This window comes from Spermophilus citellus, assembly GCF_964194105.1.
Source record: "Spermophilus citellus genome assembly, chromosome: 15".
Lineage (NCBI taxonomy): Eukaryota > Metazoa > Chordata > Mammalia > Rodentia > Sciuridae > Spermophilus > Spermophilus citellus.
In genome coordinates, this window is record NC_138195.1 from 3321957 (window position 1) to 3339087 (window position 17131).

The 17131-nt window shown below is 41.2% G+C and overlaps 1 protein-coding gene across 1 annotated transcript; it reads right to left on the reverse strand.

The window, feature by feature from the left end:
- Positions 1-7535: 7535 nt before the first annotated feature.
- Positions 7536-16319, reverse strand: LOC308634615 (fibroblast growth factor 16-like). Its single transcript, XM_081268614.1, has 3 exons — positions 15967-16319; positions 9212-9315; positions 7536-7891 (listed from the first exon to the last, which is right to left on the reverse strand). The coding sequence occupies exons 1-3, from the start codon at positions 16238-16240 to the stop codon at positions 7646-7648; spliced, it is 624 nt and encodes a 207-aa protein (XP_081124740.1). The 5' UTR covers positions 16241-16319; the 3' UTR covers positions 7536-7645.
- Positions 16320-17131: the final 812 nt, after the last annotated feature.

Genomic DNA, 17131 nt, shown 5'->3' on the forward strand with positions numbered 1-17131 from the left:
TAGTCGAGTAACCCTAAATTCAAACCCTAGTACCAAAAAAACAAAACAAAAAAACTGCAAAAAAAAAAACCTGAAAAGTAGAAAATGAATTAGGGAAAGACAACTTATTAAAGATCATAAAAGATGGCACATTTTCAAATGGAAATATTTCTTATCAGTATCATCCATTAGGGAATTATAAATTAATACCACAATGAGATATCCCTGCATCCTTATCAAAATACCTGAATTTTCTTTTCTTTTTTTTTAAAGAAAGATTTAAAAAGTGACAACAAAAAATGTTGATGAAGGTGAGGAAAAATTAGATCATTAATAGTGTTGAGAATGTAAAATAATACTGCTACTCTGAATAAGTACTTCGAAGATTCTTTCAAGAGTAAATATGTAAATATTATGTGACCCAACCATTGACTAATGGGTATTTATGCTTAGAAATAAGAACTGATGTTCACAGAATAGCGAATGTATGTTTATAGCAGGTTTATTCACATTGGCACAGAGGATGGAACAACTTGAAGTTAGTTTTTCTACAAATTAATGATGAAATAAACTCTGAAACATTCAACTAGAACAAGTCAGCAGTAAAAAGGGCATATTGATACAGACAATAAAGTGGATGATCTCAGAGAACTGTGTTGAGTTAAAAAAATTCAATCCCCAAAAGTTACCTACTCTGTGATTCCATTCATATAAACTTCCTTAAAATTACAAAATAATAGAAATAAACAGATTCATCATTGCCAGAGTTCAATGAGGCATGATAGTCAGAAGTAAGGGGTTCACATGGAAGGGATAACAAAAATATCCTCGTGGCAATGCTCATATTTTGTATCTTGACTGTGACTATCAACATGCTGGTGAAGATATACTTGCAATATCTTACCATTGGGGACAACTGGGTAAAGACGTCATGGGAACTTTGTCTATTATATTGAACAGGTGATAAAGATATCTTAAAACAAAAATGTTAATAATAGTCCTAATACCATCTTTAAAAAGATGCAGTTGGCACTCCTTTTGCTCTGTTGTCCTCCATTGTTATTGATTAGATATCTGTATTTTCCCTTTATAGCTCATGTGCTGTTTCCGCTGGATGCTTTCAAGATGTTTTTCCTATTCCTTTGGTTTTTCACTAGTATTTAAATATGGTATGTTCAAGCATGATTTGATTTGAATTCATCACCACCATGTAGTCACTTTTCACACCTTCACCACACAATCTCCCTGCTGCAGTGTTTCCCTTAGAATCTGTGTTTTTAGTCAGCATCAGAATTGTTGTGATGAGACATTGAACACAATATTCTGATGGAAGAACTGTGAATTATGTCATCATGAAATTTTACACACTACATCATATCATTGGCATACCAGTATTAATGTTATTACATAAATGTTTATTCAAAAGGTGAGACTACATGCATATCAGAATTCTTGTGCATATATATATATATATATATATATATATATATACTCTCATACACAAATAGCATTTATGTACATAATTACATTTATAATGCATATTTACTATAACTAATCGCTTATGTTTATATAGATAAATAACTATACATATATTTGTATAAATATAAAATTATATATGCATATAACTATCCTCATGCATCCTTTTTATGTACTTTACACGATAACATACTAATAAAAGACTGTCAGAAGAATGTGTGGAACTGAATTGTATCAGGAACTCTTATAATGGTTATCTCTTTTAGTCAATTATGGCAGCGTAATAAAGTATTTCAGATTCATTTGCCCTAGAAAATCCTATTTATAATACCTTACTTTCTATAACCCTCACAAACTAAAGATTCTGATATTCTTCCATAAGTCTTCATTGATTTGCTGAGAAGAACTTCATTGTGGCTTTTTGTCTTTGAAGCACAAGAGCTGCATGAATATAAGAAAATCATTTTTTCACTTGTGGGGAACCTCTTATCTGATGATGTTGAGGTGATCCCAAGCATCCATACACAGCAGCTCCTTTCAAGGTCACCGTGCATCCTGTGTCCTACTAGATGACATCTACATATGCTCCCTATTCACTCTGCACCTTGGCAATGAATGAGGGTCCATGCGGGCTGCATTTTTCCTAGGTACAGCGATCAGAGAGGCTGATTTTGCTTATTACAGAGGGGGAGCACAGATCACAGAAAGCCAGTGTTCCCATCAGAGCATAGAGGAATTCTCCTCACTGAAACAAAAATTAAAATGAAAATCCGCTATGACTTCATCATTTTTGCAGTCTTAAGTGCAGATGTGTTAATGCAGAGCAGTACCCCCTGCACTTTGCAATGCATCTTAGTTCTCCAGTGTTTCTTAGTAACTATGTCCTTATCTTGCATCATTTGCTCTAGGTCCCCAGTCAGACCTGATTGTCCCATGTCTCTGCACCTTTGCTGCAGGTTTGTTTGTTTGTTTCCCTTCTGTGAAGTTTCTTTAACATTTTTGGCCATCTCTGAGCTCTGTCTGTATGTGATCCTTCTTACTGACAACTAGCAGGGTGTACCAGTGCAGACTTATAGCTTTAAAGGACAACTTACATAGTCACATCACAGTTTACTTCCCCCGTGACATTCAACACAACTTTTCTCAGTAGCTAAGATAAACAGGCATTATGCTGATATCTGTAAATAAGATCCCTTCATTCATGGGTGATGCAGATATGTATTTAATGTCTACAATATCCCAGGAAAAGCTCTAGATTCTGAAAATATCAATAGAGAACTCAGAAGCAAACATTCTACAAACAACATAAAGCAAACCTTTTCAGAGGGGAGATAAATAATATGCAAATATAAAATATTTGTAGTTAGTGATACACACAATGAAAATAGGGAAATGCTGGGGGGGAAGGCAATAGTGTTTCTCTCTCCTTTGCAGGGAGGGAGAGTCTAATGGGAAAAAAAAAAAAAGATTACCAAAGAGAATTTAAAGTAAAATATAGCAATGGTTTGTGGAAGCTATAGGATAATGTAGAAAAGCAGATGAGAACGATCTACTCATGGAGGTAAAGAGAATGTTAATGAGATTATAAGAGATGTTGAGTTACAAAGATGTGAAGATGTCAACTAGAGAGAAATGAGAGGGAGGGAAGAACAGCACGAGGAGGCAGAGCCTCAGCATGATCTGAGGGACTTTTAGGAGAACATGGGTAATGAAATGGGGGTAGCACTTACACAAATCTATCCGGTGAGTATTTTGTAGTAGGGAATTGTTGACTTTTCATGATGCTTTTATGACAAGCCCTAAAGTGAACATCCAAACTATTGAGCATCTAAATTAAAAATTGTCACCATTCTTTTCCCCATGAGAAAAGCTTTTCTTCAACCTGAGGGACATTGATCCTCATTCACTTTGAACGTGCCCCAATCTAGCCCAGGAACTTCAGGTTAGAATTAGTTAAGTGGCCATTGCTGTTTGCTTACATCTGAATAAGCCACATGTTTCCATTTGTATGTCTTTGAAGCTAAATCAAATCCTGTTATCACGCCGAATGCATAAAATGAACATCATTTCTCATTCACTCTAACCTTATGTATCATTATTCAAATTTAACTAATGAGGAAAACAGGCACGGCGAAAATAATCACGGTCATGATTATAGGAATAATAGCTACAGCTTATTGAATGATTACTATGTATCACTCACTCTTCTGAGCACTTCATAAATACCATCTCATTTAATGCTTACAACAATCACATCAGGCAAACATGCTTTTATCATCTCTTTCATTCATTAGGATGCTGAGCTGCAGCTTGTCCAGAGTCACAGAGCTAGAGAACAGTGTAGATTGGCATTCAATCCAAGGCTACCCAACTCCAGAGACCATAACTCTTCCTGTACAAGATGGTGCATTCAAGATGTCAAGAGGCAGAAGGCTGGAAGAGCAATGTGCTATGTCTTAATGTCAGTGTTAGTTTCTACATATGTGTAGCGTAGGGACATTTCTGCATGCTGAACAAGGTAATGATGCTATGCGTTCAGTGTCAGCAGTGGGAAGTCTGTGGGGTCCCCTGTCTCATGCTGTCATGCCTCAATCTTGACAGATTTACCATTTCCTTGGAATCACGTTCTGGGTTTTTCTACCATGACTTCTTATGTATGAGAGATACTGTTTCTCCATACTCGCTGGCTCACTGTCTTTCAATCCTGTATTTTCTCTGGCTTCAACATTTCTGTAGTGACATAAGGATCTTATTTGCTTCGTATGATATATTCACCCATGAATATCTTTTAGCCAAATTTCTTTTCTGTTCCTCACATGATGGATAATGACTTGCCCAACACACAAACAAAAAAAATAAACCCTTCAATGAACCCCTGCTTAACTAAATCCAGAAAAAAAAATGGAGCTTTTATTTTTTAGTCAGTTAGACACGTTTATATTCTGTGTAATTATCACCAAGGATGATTTCACCCTTCAATTATTTTCTTTCCTTCTTCACTGTGTGTTGTTCTATTTCTTTTTATCTTCTGAGAATTAAATTTAATAATGTCAATCTGCCGACAGGACAAATTCTCCACTTTAGGTTTCTCTTAAGGAAAAAACAACCCCAGATTTCAACATAATAACCACAACATCTGTAAAAGACATCAGTCCTAAAAAGATGTTTACATTGAAAAAATGTTATAAGTATTCGAATAACGCACACAGCGAGTGAACGAGTAAAGGAAGAATGCCGTGTTGACTGGCTGGCTGGAGAGCAGCTTGGCAGTCAGGAGTAATGAGGAAGTCATTCCTCCTGAGTCAAAACTCATTCCTGACACGTATGCACCCCATCCAACCAGCTGGGTCACGCCTCCGTGCCAGGAGCCAGCCACAGGTGGTGCGGGCTTTCTCGTGTAATCTTTCTAAATGCTTTCTCATCTGCCATTGCCTGTGCTCGCTCCTGGTGTAAGTAGCTCGCCCTCTGGCTGTGATCATTTGCTTCTGGACATGCCATATTTTTTCCCCTGCTTGTCAAGTAGACCAACATTACTCCACTTGCATAAAATGAATAATCAGTACTTTGAGAAGACATTTTTTTCTCCTAAAATGAGTTTATTATGGGTTTATTTTTCATTGCCTATCAAACAGATGTTGCCTGCTCGCAGAGGGATTTCTGTACTTCTCAGTCACTCTGGCTGGGTGGATTGCCAGATGCTCAAGCGCTCTGCAGAGCGGCTCATGAATGCCAGGGAGGTGAGCAGATCTGCCTCAGGGAGAGGAAGGGAAATCAAAGTGTTGCTGAGAACGGTGGGACAGGGGGTGGCTGCTGCTTCAGAATGGAAAAATGCAAACAAGTCTGGAACAGATGTAGACAAGTTCCAACTGCTGTGGAAACAGCTTGATGCAGTAGAAAGAGCATTGGATTTGGAATCAAACCGACCCGTGTGGAAATCCCAAATGTACCACTTTCAGCCTCCATACGTTGAACTCCTTGCCTCTTCTTCATGTTATGGATTTTAACACTCTTAACATATAGCTTCTGTATGGACTAAATACATCCTGAATATTTAAATAGATGATCAGTAAATATTACCTCATCCACTTTTCTTAACCAGTGCTAATCTAAGTGATTGGAATAAACCAAATCTTATCACTTTGTTTTCTAACAATATATTCCAGGCATACTTATAATCTGACTATGTGTCTGTTCAATTTCACATGAATCTATGTATGTTTTCACCTAGGAATCTATGCATCTATACATTTATGTACATATCTATCCGTAAAACTTATAAATACATTGTCACTTGAAATGTTCAAAATGTATGGATATATATCATAATGAATACCAATTTCCCATTGATGAACAAATATATTACTCTATTTTATTTATGTGAATATTGTCACAGGGAATGTTTTCTCATATACATATCTTGTGGCACTTGTTTGATAATTATTTTAAGAAAAATGTTTATATTTGGACTTTTGACTCTGAAGTTTAGACTTTTATATCTTATTTCATATAGTCAATTTAAAAAAAAATAATTACCAATTTGCTTTCTCACTGCTACTCTTTGGATGTTGGTTATCTACCAAAGGCCTGTGTATGAAGGCTTGGTCTTCAGAATGTGGCACTGTTAGGAGGTGGTGACCTGTTAAGATGTGGGACATAGTAGAAGGAAGTCAGGTCATTGAGAGCATACTCTTGAAGATGAAATTGGACCCTGGATTCTCCTCTTCTTCTCTTTACTTCCTGACTGCCATGTAGTAAGAAATGTTGATCTACCACATGGTCCTCACCATGAGGTACTACCTCACCACAGGCCCAGAAAATTTTGGTCATGTGACCATGAAATACCTTAGATCTAATCAGAGATATTGATAAATTATTGTATAACGGTGTGTTAAGAATTGTAATGCAAAATAAATAAATTTAAAAAAGAAACCTCTGAAACTATGAGCCAAAGTAAACCTTTCCTCTATTTAATCTGATTATCTCAGGTATTTATTACAGTAATGAATAATGACTAATAGACTCACTGATGAGATTTCTGGGAACACTCTTCATGTTCTAAAACTGGTACAAATTCATTAATTTTTTTTAAATACCTCAGTTTTTATAATTTTATTAGGTACAAGAATGTTTTATAAACTGACTGGTGATATGTTTTGTTTTATTGGTGTATTGCTTATATAGATAGATGTGAGTTTTGCATCTTTCCTCTTCCTCCTCTCCTCCTCCTCCTCTTCTTCCTCCTCCTCCTCCTTTTTTTTTTGAATGTAGGATGGAATTCCAGAACTTAGTTGAAAAGATGACTTGATAACTGTGACAGAGAAAGTTACTGCTAAAAAACAAAACAAAACAATAACAACAACAACAAAAAAAAAACAATGGGAAACTACATTTTCCACCTCCCTTACAGTCAAACAGGCTTTAAATAGAAATAAATACACTGTATTAAGCCTCTGAGAACTGTGACAGCTATAATTAATTACTCTTATTAAAACCAATGCCAAGATGAAACTCCTGAAGCCACAATTCAATGATAATAAGAGATTATTCTAGCTTACCAAAACTAGAATCATCCTGTCTACAAGTGTTTCTGTATATGTACATGTTTCCATTTCTGTGTGTGAACAACGTGACCATCAACCCAGATATATAAGACCCAATTTACAGATATTTTCATGACATTTCCTAACCTCTTATGTTTTCTTGGATTCTGTAGTTGCAAAATTATGAACTCAAGGACCTTCCTTGAGTGCCTGCTCTAAAATTTGACTTATTCCAAATACTAGCATTGTGGTACTTACCTATAGTCCCAGCTGTGGGAGGCTGAAACAGGAGAATCTCTTGCACCCAGAAATCTGAGGCAAGGCTGGACAACACAGTGTGATTCCATCCAGAAATACAGTATAGAGGCAAACACAAAACAACAAGTAAGTCACAGTGGCTTTGCAACCAAACAGGCCTGCCTCAAACCTCAAAGCTGCTCTTATGATCTGTGGGCTCTAACCCTCCCCAAAATAACCCAACCTTGATATACACTTTGAACAAGGCAACAGCTAGGTCAAGTTGAATGGTAAGTACTTCGGTGTTATCTAAATTGATAGGAAGGAAGGATTCAAAAGCTATGAGTATAGTGCTTACAGGGACAACTGTGGCCCCAGAGTACATGGGTCACAGAGGTCACACCAGAGGTCCATTACCTATAGCGGAAGAGGTCTCTGGACATGGAGGGCAACTTAGAAGGATCTACTGGCCTGGGCAAAAAGTGAGTGAATTTCTGGTGCCGTTTAGTCCTGTATCCCTCCCGGGGTGAGCCGTCTTTATTCAGGGCCACATAATACTGTCTCTCTGAGTCCGAGTGTTTGTACAAGGTGGACACATAGGTGTCGTACCAGTTTTCTTCAAACTGTTCCCGGAAAACACATTCACGTGTGAGTTTCTTCTGTGAGGGTGAGAAAACAAAGCAGAACCCATTATATAACCATTTTCCCCCATCCCAGCTTGCTGGTGGAGAAACCCTGAAATATCAATAGCACAATGACATTAGAAAATTTCAGTCCACTTGCCCTGTATTACTGAGATATCTGTCTTCCAAAAAGCACAAAATACACCTAACTATGTCTCCTTCATCCTTTTTCATGAGCCACACAAAAATGTTTTTGGTGAGACCTTTCCTGAAGGAAGGAAAGTAGAGGAGATGGCCTCAGCTGGCTCTTAGAGCCTGAGAATTTCTGTTATGGCTTTCTAAGGCCCTGCTGGCACCCACTGACCATTCTCCCTACTTAGGGCTAATAGCATTCAAATCCATTGAGATTACAGTTAACCATGTCCACTGACAGGCAAAGGCCTTGGATCTATATAAAGCTCCATGGGAGGTGAGCTGTGATCTCTCCTAATGAAGGGTCTCAGGCCTGTCAGTTGGAAAGCTCAGAAAAGATCTCCTTGAAAAGCTCCTCCAATCTGGCTACTTCAAGCTGCCAGCTCCTGGGTCTCTTGCTTCTGTCCCTTCTCACACTTGATCCGGCCACCATACTATTTGCTGGGGTTGCTGATACCGAGTGCTGGGGACAGGCCTATCTCTTAGGTGTCAGGGAAAAATGTGTTCTTATTCCATGGGGTGTAGGCAGCCAGAAAGCATGCTATGTGACTCAAAAGTGTGAGCCAGGAGTTGGGATTCCCTGAAAGGGTTAAGGTCAGCAAAGTCACTTACCATTCCCCAGTGCTGGGCTAGCTTTCAGAACAGAGAAAATGTACTACAGCCATCCCAGTCCTACTGAGGGGCTCAGAGCTGTCACCAGAGCCTGGAACCCTCATTCTTCATTTGTTTGTTTCATTTGGCCTTTGGGACTCAGCTAAAGCAATCTGGAAATCAGGGACTGTGTTTTTAACCCCAGATCCTCATTTTGAAGGCCAGTTCTTCTACTGCCTATTTTTGTGTCTGCTACTCCTCTGGGTATACATTAAAAGTGAGATGTGCTCCTTGGGAAGGTTAATGTCCTAAACCCTGGCCATCTACTGACAGACCGGCACAGCTTACTGTTCTCATCAGAGCAGCTGGCCCTCCAATGGAAAAAGTGAGGCAAACATATCACAGAAAAGCTTATGTTTGGTGGGGGGCTGCCAAGATGTAACAAGGATACACTAATCCTTTACAGTTGACAAAAATGTTTTCAAGTGCTAGATACAATTTTTATCCTTTTGCCTTACATTGTCCAAATGCTGGTGGAAATAGCTTCTGAGGGAAAGAAAACCTGAAACTTACTGATCCATAGAGTTCTCCTCGTTCATTCATTCCTAGGTATAGGCCAGAGTCCACTCCCCGGATGCTAATCAGTCCCACAGCCAGACTAATAAACTCCAGAATTCCTAGAGCAAAAAAAGAATGCCATTCTGTTACTAACATCAAATTGAGAGAAAGCTATTCAGGTGGCAGGAGCTACCAGTCATTTATTCCCAAATGGAGGCCAGCCCTAGGTGCCTTTGGTGAATTACCAGATGAAACTATCTTTTGCTACAAGAATGAAACCTTGGAGAAGGTGCTTATAGTCTCTCTGAGCCTCAATTTTTCCATGCTTAAAATGGGGAAAACAATGTCTGCCTCTATTTAACATTCTTAGGCACATTTTTGTATGTTTATTTTGTGGTGCTGAGGATTGAACCCAGGTCCTTGAGCATGCTGGGTAAGTGCTCTACCATTGAACTACATCCCCAACCTCTTAGGTCTATTATGAGGAAGAGACCATGAGTAACTTTGGCTACAGAAGCTCCATAATTATAAGATGCTATTGCTATCAAAAACCACCCATTTTGCTGGGCAGTGGTGCATGCCTGTAATCCCAGCAACTTGGGAGTCTAAGGCAGGGAAATCATAAATTCAAAGCCAGCCTCAGCAAGTTAGTGAGGCCTTAAGCAACCTAGTTAGACCCTGTCTCAAAATAAAAACTAAAAAGGGCTGAGGATGTGGTTCAGTGGTTTATTGCCCCTGGGTTCAATCCCTGGTGCTGAAACAAACAAACAAACAAAACAACACCCATTTTAAGAACCAGGAAGGCAGGCAGCTTTCTCAATGTAAGAATGAGGCCAGGTTTCTTTATCATTCCCAAAGTCACTTCCCTCATCCCCAGAGTACACAGCATTACCTTGCTGTCCTCTAGGCTGAACTTGTTTTGCACCCTCTAAGCTCCCATGTACTTCAAGCCACATGAGGCTGTCAACTGCCTGTAGCTGACTCTAACAAAGGCCACACAGGCCACTAACTTTGCTCCCCCTGCTTATGTCAGGAGACAAAACTTGGCCTCATGAGAACTTTCTTCTAAGTGCAGGCCCAAGCTGACAAGCCTGCCATTTATCCCTTCTCTCTTGAGAATTTTGTCTATCCACAGCAGAGTTGGCAGGTAGTACTGGACTTCATACTGATTTGAGATGTTGTAACTTTAAGGGGAAAGGGAAGAAATTCAGAAATGTACTTCTAGCTGACAAGGTTAGAGGTGAATATTTTTTAATGATTTTGTTTGCCCCCAGGAGGAGAAATAATCAAACACCAAGAGGGTGAAAGGACCCAGAAATGAAATCCTGGTGATACTGAAGACTTCACATATTTGTCCTAACATAACTGTAGTACATTTATCTACTGGATATAGACATAATAATCAACTACACTGTCCTTGGATATTCCTGTCTCTAACTACTACAGTTTTCAACATTTTAAAGATCAGAAATTTGATACAGATTGTCTGAGGCATCCAAAGGTATGAAGTAAGCTCATATCTAGCTGTCTTTCATTTCAGAAGTGTTTTTTTTTTTTTTTTTTGGTACCAGGAAATTGAACCCAAGGCTGCTTAACCAGTAAGTCACATCACCAGACCATTTTATTTTTTATTTTGAGACAGATCCTCACTAAATTGTTGAGGCTGGCATTAAATTTATAATCTTCCTGCCTCAGCCTCAGGAGTTGCTGGGATTACAGGTATGTGCCACCATGCCCAGCTCAAGAATGCAATTCTTAAAGGTAATAGAATTCATAGTATTCTATGTAATCTACATAGCAGGAGGAATCAATTTCATAAAAATAAAAAATTGTAAGTGGTTAATTTGGAGGTTTGAAAATCCATTTGGAGGTCTCTTCTAGAGCTCTAGTGACGTGGTCTGGTGGGTGGAGTGTTTCAGGCAATGCGGCTCTGGGGGAACATGTTTCCACACCAAGCCAGATCTATTCCAAGGACATAAAGTTCTACTGCTGCCAGTCTATAGGACTTAGGTTTTGGCCTTTGGTGTCTTGCATTGAAATCCTCTGAGTTTAATTCCCAGTCTGCCTGCTACTAACTATTACAGTTCAAAGAAAGGAGTCTTGGGAAAAGAGATTGACACATAATGGTAGAAGGGAAGGGAAAATAGCTAGTTCTAAGCAGGGGGTTAAAACTGATTTAACACATCCAAATCTCCAGTTGTATCTCACAAGATTCTGCCTTAATTAACATTTTAATAAATGAATTGTAAGAAGTCATAGGTGGATTGCTTATCCTAGTTCCAGAAGACATGCAGCTGAGAGGGATGACTCAATCAAGATCCAAAGAAATTTCAAGAGTGTGGAAAAATGGGTTGTCTTCAACAAAATAAGCTCAATTGGAATCAATATAAAGTCCTGCCCCGTGGTCCAAAACCAATTTCCCGAGGTGTTTGTGTTGGGGTTTTGTTAAGGGAGGGTAAGCTTCAAGTGCTGATAGTTGAAATTAACCATACTCCGTAGCTCATGGCCTATTATTATAATTGATGTGTACAAGGGCTTTTCAGTTACCTATTTCTTTTTATTTATTTATTTTGCAGTACTGGGGATTGAACCCAGAGCCTTGTGCACGCTAGGCAAGCACTCATTAATTGAGCTGCATCCTCAGCCCTATCTATTTCTTTTTATCTCCAAATACTACTCTTATTCACCTCCTCTCTCCAGGCAACCACATCTATTTTCTTGAAAACATGTACTGTCATTTTGTGTTTGTTATATATTTTTTAAAATTTGCACTGGGGATTGAATCCAGGGTCTCAAGCATTCTATGTGCATTTTATTTATATGCAAGCCTGCCCATCTCTATTATGGGGAGATGTGGCTCAGCAAAGCATATGCAACAACGGCTTAAGAGATTTGATTGAACTAAGTATGCTTAGAATGATGGGTGATTAACAGGATTATTAAAAAGCTAATGAAAAACTGGTGATATAAAAATTAAAAATCATTTAAAAGCTAATCTAAAAAATGTGATCTAAGGCTGCATTGAGAGAGGTCTAGTGACTAGCATAAAGGAGGGTATTGCCCCCCACTAATCTGCTCTGCCTCAACTATATCACATTGAGTTCTACTTGTTCTATTGCGTTTAGAGGTGAATATGGAAAAACAGGAGCATGTTCAAAGTAGAGTAGCCAGTATAGCAATGAAATTAGAAACCGGGTCATGATTCAGTTCTGGGTGCTAAACTCTGAGGGCCACCAACTAACTGGAGCCTTTAGTTCTTTGCTTTGCTCAGGCAGATTACTTCCGAGCTTCAAGTCTTAGTTCCCTCATTCTCTAAGTATCTCATGTCTCTGACTACCCTGAGCTCATTAAGTAGCAGAGGGCAGCTTGTGATCTCACCACCCAAGACCTGGTGTGAGAACAAATCATGAAACCAAGAGGTGTGGCCATTTGAGTCACCACAGTTTTTCTCCAACTCTCTGTTCATCCTAATGCCAAAGGACAGATCATACAGGAAGTCACTTGGGTTGCATCCAGTAACAGGGATCTCCAACAGCTGGAATCATCCCTGCCCAGCTGTCTTTGGGCATCATTTCCCTTTGCCAACTTTCCTATTAGCTGGATTCAGACTGTGGGAACCCAGTGGCACATGATGATGGAATAGATATTTCTAAACCTTCTCTTGAATTCCAGCCAGCATGAAAGGGGAGAGAAAACAAGCCATTTTCATATTTTCCCAGCTACAGCTGGACAGGGGTGTTAACAGCAAAGCGTTGAAGTAAAGTATTAAGTAGAAAAAGTTTGTCTTCAGTTCTCTTACCCTTTAAAGGTCCAGGACCTCCCTCTACTCTGCCTCATCTTGACCTCCATCTCAGGATCTACCCTTTTCTTGACAATTTCCAGGCTCTTCTCTTCTTACACCTCTCTCCCCAGGCCCTCACTCAAACCTGATCTGTCCTGGGCCCCACTGCTTCAGAACCTAGCTAGATGTGCCATTTAATCTGGTTCCACGATTTGCCTGAGCTCCCTCAGCCATCCTTTCAGACCTTCAGGGCCAAGACAGTGCTGCCTTGGCATCTTGCCAAATAAAAACCAGATCGCTCAAAAACCAAAGCAGCTGCATGAGCCTGCTCCATCCCACCTGGCAGGGGGCCTTTTCTCCAGCCTGGCTCCCAAGTCCTGCTCTGCCAGTTCACAGGTGCCCCTCAGGAATGTCAGGATCCCTATGAACCTCATACACACACTACCAGCCAGGCAAGGATTGAAATACTCCTGCTACTGATTGCAGATGGAGAACAGGGAGCATATGCTGTGCCAACAGGTTATTATTTGGAGTCGAGGCTGCTCTTGGGCTCAGCCTGACTCGTTCTGAACACACGGATTCCAGGGTAATCCTTGGGGGCCCTGCTCTCCAATTACAACAAATAGCTATTTACTTTACATGGCCTTTGGAGACTACCTCCTCCCCCCGAGCAGAAATCTATAATATTTTATATCTTAAGTCTGGCCTACTTTACCCTGCTGGAATGTTGACTGCTAAAGCACTTATGGAATGTTAAAGTTTCGATTTATTGAATACCCTGGCTGATTAACTCAAACGTGGATGGAGGAGAGAGTTAGCAAACTCAAACGCCACCTCTCTCTGTGCCAAAAGCTAAGCTGAGAAGGAGTGTGTGTGTGTTTGAAAGTTGGCAGGGGAGGTTACAAAAAGACAGCTTTGACCAGTTATCATTTCCTTTACAGGAAATATATGCAACTGCCAGGAAGTCAGGGAAGGAGGAAAGGGAAAAGGTGATGCAGAGGTGGTCTCAAGAACGAGGGGGGGTGTTGCAGAAAATATGAATATGAGAATGAATTTTAAAGGCAAAACCAAAAATGAAGCAGTCAGTTAAGCAGCAGTGAAAACATCCCTTTCCCTGCCAGTTTTATTTCCTTTGGTTTCTCCTTAAACTTAACACCCTTAGCAAGCCTGGGAGATGAAAAGAAATCAAGATGTGTCTTTAGGGAGGTAATTAAAGACCACTTATCCCAAGAGCCTATTACTGATTTATGTTGACCTTGTAGGTTATTGGGTTCAGCTCAGCCACAGAGTCAGACAAATGCTTATAGCTGCTGGGAGCTGTATTCATAGTTTCTCTTTCATTGCCCCCACACTTCATTTCTCCATTATTTTGTGACTTTTCTGATATATATGCAAATGTATATATATATATATATATATATGATATGTATACATTTTTTCTTTTATATACTAATAATTCCATGATTTTTAGGCCATTTCTGGGAGCCTTTGAGGTCAGGGTGGGAGTCCCATTCCTTATGAAGAGGAACAAAAGGGGACTGCAAAATCACAAGCCATGGAAGGGAAAGGAGCCAAGTTAACACTCCCTTTTTTCCCACCCCACCTTATCACCCTTTTGAGGACCTGCTGCAAGTTTATACAGACACCTGCATCCCTCCATTACCCCTCCCAACCTACTGTACTCCAGCTCTGTTTGAGTGCATTTTTCCAAGATGACATAGACCTCATTAGGGTTCTTGCCCGCTCCCAGCAAGGAAGACCAACCCTGGTTCTAAGTTGTTTGCTAGGCTTGGCCTTACCCAGAGACTGGCCCCCATGGTGCCCCCCCCCGCATTTTACTGGGCACACCGGATGCAGCTCTGGAAAGGCATGGAGAATAGGAGAATGGGGAGATTTGGAGGTGGGGGAGGGTGGGAAAAAGGGAACCATGTCATGCTTGAAGGTAGGCAGAGCCTCTTGCTGGCTAAGAGAACATACCCTTCTTGGATTATAGGGATCTTGGGAGGAAGTAGAGGGCAATAGGGGATGGGGGGAGGAGGAAAGGTGTGACAACGTAGTGGAGAATAGGAAGTCCGAAATAAAAATGGAAAATGACTGAGGAGGGTACACATTTGCTTAGAAACCTAGTAACCTCTGTCCCAGATCAAGGTTTATATTAATTGTATAATTAGTTCTATCTGTGAGACAGGCAGCTGTGTCCTTTCAAGAATCTGCATAGTGGCAGGCAGGCAGAGACAATCCTGGGTGGAGGTTAGATACCTCCTGTCCTAGGTCTAAGGGACACCTGTTTCTGGGTCTGGGAGGGAGCTCAGTAAAATTTGCTCCCTGAAGCAAGGAGTCCAGAGATAGTTCTAGGCAAAAGCTGCCCCAGAACTTGTGCCCTTACATGATGGACACCGCGAAGTTTTTCCTAGATTCCTGACCCCCAGATCATGGTGTGCTGCCCGGACTGGCTCCTACCCTGAGCAGAGCAACCCCGAGGCAGACAGGTGCCCTGGATGCTCGGTTCCTGCCAGCCAAAAGTGATCCGGGCTTCGGTCGCCTGTCCACCACGCCCATGGCCCACGCAGGCTCCTGCTCCTGGCAATCATCCGCTACAGGCCTGCTGCTCTCGAGGCTCCGCCCGCGCTGCAGTCACGGTCCGGACCTCCTAGTAAAGAGCTCCTACTCCTCTCCCAGCTCCACCTGCTTTCGTCGGAGGCTCAGCATCCAGCTCCCAGAAGGAGCCCCTAACTCCTAGGGGAGGGAGGGTGGAATGGGGAAAGGAGAGGCCGCACCGCAAGGCGCCTCCGCCCCCTCTTGAGAGCGTCCAAAGGGTGCGGGGCTCCCGGACACCGCGCGGCTCAGGTCGCACCGTCGCGTCCCGCCTCGACGGGCCCTGGCGGCACTAAGCCAGGGGCGGTCCGCGGGCCCCAAGCCGGAGCCCAGAGCCCTCAGCTCCCCAGCTCGCCGTCTGCCCGCCTCCCGTTCCTCCCGGCCGCGTCCTCACCGAAGCGGCTGTGGTCGTGGCGGGTGCCGTGCACCGTGCCGTTGGGGAAGATCTCCAGGTGGAAGCCAGTGCGGTAGTAGAGCTGGCGGCGCCGCAGGATCCCCTTCAGGTGGGCGAAGTCTGTGGGCGAGCCGCGCTGCAGCTTCCCCTCGATCTGGCCCAGGCGCTCGTTCAGGAAACCCGGGGAGTCAGCTAAGGGCACGTTCCCCAGAGACGAGGAGAAGCCATGCAGATCCCAGTCCAAGGAGGCGAAGACCCCCACTACCTCCGCCATGGCAGGGCCGACGGCGGCGCGGGCTGTGCGGGGCGCGCGCGGGCCAAGCCGGGGCCGCGGGGCGCGAACTGCCTCTCCCCGCGGCGGGCGCGGGCGATTCGCTGGCGCTCGCTCGCTGGTTCATTCCGCGCTCTGCCCAGCTGCAGTCGATGTCTGTTCGCGTCCAAATAGATAGAAATAAACCAATGCGCATATGAAAATGTGGTAAAGCTAACAGGTGGGTCTAACAAATTGATAAAGAAATGTTACACTATTCAATTGGCAGTGCATCAAAAATTTTTTTAAAAAGTCTTTCGTAAGTGGAAAATGAAATTAGTTCCCTACTTCATAGCATGAACAAAGTTAAGCTCCAATTGAATAGGTGAATAGAATGTAAAAAATTGTAAACTATAAATCTTTTAGAAAGAAATGTAAAAGTATCATTATGAATTAAGATAGGGCAATATTTATTAACAGAGAAAATAAAACAACAGAAAGAAACATTTTAATAAATCGAATGACATTTACATTAACTATTTCCCTATGATAATAGACAAAAGAAATTTAATGTGAACAAAAATACAGATTGGAAAAATACATTTCAATTCTTGTAAATGAAAAAGAAACATTATCTAGGAAATAGTTTCTAAAATTCTGCGAGTTCACATTTTTTTTTTTGCAAACAGTTTTAAAAAATATGAATGGGTGTTTAACATGTTAAGGTGAGGGAATCTGAATGGGCAATAAACATATGAATAAAATGCTATGTTGTGGTTATCCAGGAGAATAAAAACTAAAAACCAACAAAAGTGATTTACTTAACTTCATGCACTTAATTTTACAATTACTCATTCATCAATGGAACATTTCCAGTTCTAATAACAAGAAACCCCCAAGTGGCTGAAGGGAGTT

Bases quoted from the DNA above. Each gene is read 5' to 3' on its own strand.
- LOC308634615 (XM_081268614.1), bottom strand. From the start codon at position 16,240: ATGGCGGAGGTAGTGGGGGTCTTCGCCTCCTTGGACTGGGATCTGCAT. The intron at 9,316-15,966 runs GTGAGGACGCGG...TTTTTGCTCTAG, and splicing joins CCACGACCACAGCCGCTTCG to GAATTCTGGAGTTTATTAGT. The intron at 7,892-9,211 runs GTAAGTTTCAGG...TCACCCTCACAG, and splicing joins GAGGAGAACTCTATGGATCA to AAGAAACTCACACGTGAATG.